At 38.7% G+C, this 6,749-nt stretch overlaps 1 protein-coding gene across 1 annotated transcript in view; it reads left to right on the top strand.

Moving 5' to 3' along the window:
• Positions 1 to 4,234: 4,234 nt before the first annotated feature.
• Positions 4,235 to 6,749, top strand: part of crybg2 (crystallin beta-gamma domain containing 2) — a 34,602-nt gene continuing 32,087 nt past the window's right edge. The window contains exon 1 of the mRNA XM_026300242.2: positions 4,235 to 4,581. Coding sequence (XP_026156027.1) covers positions 4,382 to 4,581 — 200 coding nt within the window. The 5' untranslated portion in view covers positions 4,235 to 4,381. The remainder of the gene's footprint in view (positions 4,582 to 6,749) is intronic.

The following is a 6,749-nucleotide window of genomic DNA, read 5'->3' as shown; positions in this document are numbered from 1 at the left end:
TCTTCTTCATTGCCCCATAGTGGCAAGACACACTTTCTATCAACAAAATCTGTTACAAACTTACTGTAAACATGGTTTACTCTTTACAGTAATTGTCTCTCAGCCTATCTCTCTGTTTCTCAGTCATTCTCTCTCTTAACCACGTTTTTTCTGCTATGCAATGACTCCTCATTCTATAGTATTTCCTCTTGTGATCTCTGCTGTGGGGGAGAACCCCACGCAGCAAACGCCTGCATACCACTGACCAGAATAAAAACACCTCAGACCTTTTTAAAGTGCACTGTGAAATGCAGTGGTGACAGGAAATCCTTTTCTTCTGGCAGGCTCACAGCTACAAACTACATGTTTGTCCTGTAGCAAAAGCAGAAGCTATAGTTAGAGAAAATGTAAGAGACCTGCTCTTATTTAGAGAAAAAAAACATAACCATTTGTCCTTATCACACATAAATAACAAGTCAAGTCCCCTTCAATATGCAGAGAACCCTATTTGTATTTGTATCCTTTGAAACAAAAGGTCTGTCACATGTATATAATAGTCATACAGGGTGCAGGGTTGGGCTGCATCAGCTATTTGTAACTCTTTTATGTGTTTACACAAAGTCCTTCCTATATTCTTAATAGCTAGCATTAAACTATTGTTTAACCAAATCAGGTCACAACTACTTATGTGTCAGCTAGTTAGTTAGTTTCAATGTAAAGTGATTTCTATCAAATATTTGTAACCTTGTCCGATGCAGTGGCTATGTACTGCTATACATAGACAGCCACTGCATCAGAAACTGTAACAAAAAATGTATTTTAATTATTTTAGTTGGATAAAATTGTCTAATAATAACTGCCTATTATTTGTAAATGAAAGTATAAATGAGTGCAAGTTGTATTCATGTCATTTAGAATGAATGAGAAGTATCTGTGGTAACTTAACTGGTATTCCTAGGTGCATATATATTACTTAAACAGTAATTCCTCCAGCCCACCACCATACAATGTGTTGCACATTGTGACAGAAAACAATAAGGACAGTAGAAATACACTACTATTCCATCATAGTCAGCTGTGTACAGGTTGTGTGTACAGGTTGTGTGTACAAATGAAACAGGCTTCCACTCATTTCAAATCTTGAAAATATGGGAAGAGATTACTACTACTAACAATTACAACAGGAATTATTTTACCTTGTCTCACAGGCTAGCTGATAAAATCAAAAATAAAACACACTGGTGTTAGGTCGCACCATAGCGTACCTCATGTTTATAATCTAGCCAGAATCCAATTTACAGTATTTTTATTTTACTTTAAAAAAAAAAGAAAGCCATCACCACCCTTAGACCATTGAACCCTGTATTTTGTTGCTGTCCCGTAACGGTTGCTACATTGACATTGTTGCATGTACCCTGATGTGCAACTTACTGAACTTAGCATCCAAGTGTAAGAATTTTCTGTTAAAATGACACTGGAACCACATTTTCAGGGAAAGTGTGTCATTACCATTAACGTAACAGGAAATTTACAGCATCATCTGGACAGAGTTGGTGTCAGGGCCTTATATGTATTTTATCAAGTCATTTTCTTAGAAGTAATGATAACACTACAGTGATTCAGTGTATAAGACATGCAGGAAGGGGAGGCAAGAAAAGATGAACAAAGGTTGACGCTGAAGGAGGATACAAAGTTAAGTAGTTTATTTGAACTTCTTTTTTACTTAACCTAAACCAGTATTAGTAAATACAACATCACAAATCCCCTTAACTAGAGGCCGTTTCTACCCGTAGAAGAATACAGCTGTTTCCATCTCCGCATTGTATATAGTCCCCTAGCAGTAAGTCAAGTAAGTAGTTTGATACAGAGACAGTGTTTGTGTCTGCAGCCAGGCCTTCTTGTGTCATTGCCCTCTTTCTTGGAAGAGGCTCGTGTTTGCTAATCACCAAATGTCTTCAAGTTGCAAACAAAAGCTGTAACCCCTGAGCATCACATGACCTTCTGTTTTAATTCAACTGAAAGATTTCAAACATGATAAAGATAAAGGTGTGACAAACAGCTTTTACTTTGATGCCAGTGTTCGTTTTCAGTTTGAACCCGCTGACAGCTATCAGTTGATGTGACCAAGACAACAGATTTCCTCATAGTTGCATGCCTTAAAACTGTACGTCATGTTCCAGCGTTTTTGATGATCCTGATCTCAGAGTTTGATCTTCGGTCGTGTTTATTTTTTAGTCAGGACAGGAGCCATATTCATGGGTGTGGGACACTGAGTAATAACAGACGTATTGCTGTAGCATTCAGCTAAATGGGTCTAAAGGTTTAACACATAAAGATAAAACAATGTAATTTAGGTCATCATATTTAATGTTCATATAAAAAAGCTAATAAACTGTGCTCACCAGTTCTCTGTAGAATGTATCTTAGCTATTGGCTAAATGCATGTGTTGCTTTTTGCTGTGTGGTAATGGTTAACTGTAATTTGGTTGGAATTATGAGAATGTTCATTACTAAAGTACAGTAACTGTGGGCACAATGTTGGCATGAAGAATTGTTCATCGTTTTGGGAAACCTGATTATTCAGTTTCACAATAATTTCCTGGAGTCTTTGCTAGTTGGCAGACATCTGATCAGAACAAAGGAGTAGTCCGACACATCACCCGGTAGAAGGGGAAGTTGTTCTTGTAAAACTTTTGTATGGATTAAACAAGATGTACTGTGCTGGTAGGTGGGTACGTCCCTTAAGTTTAGCTGAATGGCTGCAGGTTTTAGTGTTATATTTAATGTGCAGATATAGACATGTTATCAAAAGGATTTTTTGGGCCCTGAGCTGCTGAACTGGGCCATGAATGTTAAGCGTCAATTGCATCAATTCATCTCAAACTGTGTATCAAACATTAGCAAATTATGGACATGTGTGTTCAATATTTGCAAAGTTCAACTCATACACTGTAAATAAACTCTGAATACAATAATTAGGGACTTGATTGCCAAACTGTCACGGTGAAGGTTGTTTCAGGGAAATCCCAGCACAAGTCGGGATGCTATGATTTCACGTAATTACCCCTCATATAAAGATGACATCATGTAAGATTTGTGTTTTTAGTCTCTTATCTCACTTTACCTTCTAATCAGTCATGCAGCCATGTGGTGTAGAGAGCAAAGCAATACAAGACGACTTTCATCTTTATCAAAAAAATAAAGAAATGGGACATTTGTATTTTTTTACTTAATTGTTGTGAATAAATTGATCTGGTAAATAAAGAATTATGCTGGTTTCTAACTGGGTTCTAATATTAAAGTTACAGTAAATGTAAAGTTTACTGAGAGGGAAATAGAAAACAAATCCTGGGTAACTCCTTATAGTACTGTAATGTTACTTTATTGGCTGTTCACTGGATCACTCCGTTCATAGTCATTTTATTACATCTAACAAATATCACACTGAACTTGTCTCGTCGGTTAATTAAATAATCTTGCTGTATTTCATTGGATTGAGCAGGTTGGTAGCGCCCCCGTTAGGCAGAATAAGCCAATTGCACAGGCCAGCCCGGGCACCCTGTGACGAGGTTGCAAATTGCACAGAAAGCACAAGATGTCGCTGTAGATCCGATGCAAACGGGGGACACGTGTTGAGGAGGCTTCTTTGATTTGTAGGCTGCACAACAATCTGTCTATTGCATTTTAATAAAAATTCACCAGAATCTTTAAATCCACAATGTGTGGGAAAGTGATGAGCACTAATTACTAAAAGAGAATCTGTTAAGCATCGCTGACTCTTATATTCACCAGCAGTTCATCGGTCTTTATCAAGATCTTAGACTTGGTTTCCTTATTTATCTACAAACTGGGAACTAAAAACAAAACTTAACTACAGGCCTAACTGGGGATAAACATTAACTTAAAATACATTAAAAATTAAAATGACCAAACCATCTAATGGAGGTTTAACCTAATCAGAACCCAGTTGGTGCATATGTTCATTATCTGTCCCTGTTCTTCACACTGAAAACTTCATTCTGTAAATGAATATGTCATTTTAAACATGGACATGGTTAGTAACCCGGGGCGCAGTCAGCTCAGACCCTTTACGGCTCTAAGGGAAAGGGTGTGGAGGTGGAGGCAGAGCAGAGTCACAGGGTGTATGAAGGGTGTATGGGTGGATCTGTTTGAGGGCGTGTCGACACACCTGAGCTGGGTCTGCTTCACACAAAATGAAGCTGCAGCAGCAGCAGTTGTCATCCGTCAACAAGCGTCACTCCTGCAGTTGTTTCCACTCCACGACGATTTTCATCACCTTTTAATGATCGGGCACTGGGCGGAAAAGTAAACTCGAGTCATTCAAAGGTCATCTAAAAGCCTGACAAACGTCCTCTGCCCGCGGCGAGGTGGCCCAGCAGAGATGGCGAAGAAGGGTTCATCCAAAAAGTCTCTGAAAAGTTTGTTCTCCAGGAGCGACGCCAACCCGGACCAGACTCTGGAGAAGACCGTCAACAAAAAGGAGGGAGAAAAGAAGAAATTCAAGTTATTAAAGTTCAAGACAAAGTCGAAGACCAGCTCTGGCGACCAGCACTCAGACAACGAGAGCCAGCAGGTGCCCAGGTACGTTTGAACTAAGTCGAGATTGTGAACAAGTAGCAGGTTTTCGTGCATGTGTCATTCAGCTTTTCTTGGAGGATTTAACAGAGCTGCAGACAGTTAATGATCTGATGGAGGCACAGCTGCTCCTAACGCTTTGTTAAACACACATCATTCAGGCAATCAGATCATAACATGCAGCCCTTTATTCTGTTTGGCGTCTGGGACTTGAACCGTCAGCATAGTCACTAAAAACTGAGATACCAGTGACATGTTAACTCAGATCTCATTGTACAACAGTCCATCAACACACCAGTGTGTTTATGAGGTCAGGGTATGGTAGGTAAAAACCTTAAGAAAGAGCTCCCTTAAATTTGCTCCTACTTTGTTGCTAAGTGAATTAATATTGATGTTTGGTAAATGGCCTGTCCAGACAGGACTGTTGAAAGAAAACCTGTGAAATCCATTAAACTCATTGTGCAACTGTGTGAAAGAGTAAACATAACATTTTGAAGACTTTCAGATGGCTTAAGTAATACACTTTGTGAAAGGTCCTTCATGTGAGTATTTTAACTGTATCATTTCTAGGCATCTTATATTAGAAATAAATGCATGATTGAAATTCTCGTTTCATCATGGAAGCAGCAAAAGCTGTTGATCCATTTATGGCCATGGTCAAAATATTTAGAACTGAAACAGTCAATGAATCCAGCAGCTGTTTTCATAACCTATATGTATATGTAATCCTTACGTATACATGTATGGAAGATGTCCCAAGTCTGTAGTGTCTGATTGTTTTACAGTTAAGCAGTAAACATAATTGTAAATTCAAACTTTTCTCAACAATTTATTAATCAACAATGAAATTATGATCCTTAAACAATAACGTGTTTCTAAATTACTGCTAGTAAATTTGTGTTTAGCTGCTATTGGCAGGTAAGTAGGTTTAGCTCTCTGAAGTACAACTAAACCAAGTTCAAAAGCTGGGCCTACTCTTCATGTTTGAGTTAATCCTGGATACCATCAGGGACTATTCTGAATTAGGGAAAGTGAGCTGAAGCTATAACATGTACAATAGGTATTAAATGGAGACCAACATTTCTATGTACTTGTAGAAATAGACTATAAAGAAATGATAGCCTTTATATTTTCTCCAGTGTAGTCTAGAGATGGGACTGAGTTAATGTCAGGCATGACTGAATCCTGGAGTCTTCACTGACATCTTGTAAAATACTGTGCTGAATAAAGCTGCATCCTCTCTGGACTTCTAATAGTGTTATCCATAAGACAGAACACTTCCGTTAATGCTGTGCAGCATCTTATCTTATTGATTTAAACCTCATACAATATATGAATAAACAAAGCGTTCTACTATGAGGTTTAAACTTTGCTTATATGCTGTTGGGTTTTGAACAGTATACAGATGCTGTGTATATACAGTGGTGTGAAAAAGTGTTGGCCCCCTTCCTGATTTCTTATTTTTTTGCATTTATTTGTTTGCCACACTTTGTTTCAGATCATCAAACAAATTTAAATATTAGTCAAAGACAACACAAGTAAACACATCATGCAGTTTTTAAATGAAGGTTTTTATTATTAAGGGAAAACAAAATCCAAAACTACATGGCCCTGTGTGAAAAAGTGTTTGCCCCCTAACCTTAATAACTGGTTGGGCCACCCTTAGCAGCAACAACTGCAATCAAGCATTTCAAATAACTTGCAATGAGGCTGTTCCAGCGCTGTGGAGGAATTTTGGCCAACTCATCTTTGCAGAATTGTTGTAATTCAGCCACACTGGAGGGTTTTCGAGCATGAACCGCCTTTATAAGATCATGCCACAGCATCTCAATCGGATTCAGGTCAGGACTTTGACTAGGCCACTTCAAAGTCTTCATTTTGTTCTTCAGCCATGCAGAGGTGGACTTGCTGGTGTGTTTTGGATCATTGTCCTGCTGCAGAACCCAAGCTCGCTTCAGCTTGAGGTCACGAACAGATGGCCGGACATTCTCCTTCAGGATTTTTTGGTAGACAGCAGAAACATACCTGGACCATGTAATCATGCTGTTCGTGTGGTTGAGCAGACAGTTTGTTTGCACAGAGAGGATAATAAATGACGGGCTGACAGGACAAGTACCGCCTTTGCACACAGAAGCTGCACACACAAGTAATACAAGGGTGAAGTTTAGCAATGT

The sequence above is a fragment of the Mastacembelus armatus genome, chromosome 11 (assembly GCF_900324485.2).
Source record: "Mastacembelus armatus chromosome 11, fMasArm1.2, whole genome shotgun sequence".
Taxonomy (NCBI): Eukaryota; Metazoa; Chordata; class Actinopteri; order Synbranchiformes; family Mastacembelidae; genus Mastacembelus; species Mastacembelus armatus.
Note: the sequence above shows the minus strand (reverse complement) of the source record. Positions and strands in the feature narration are given on the sequence as shown.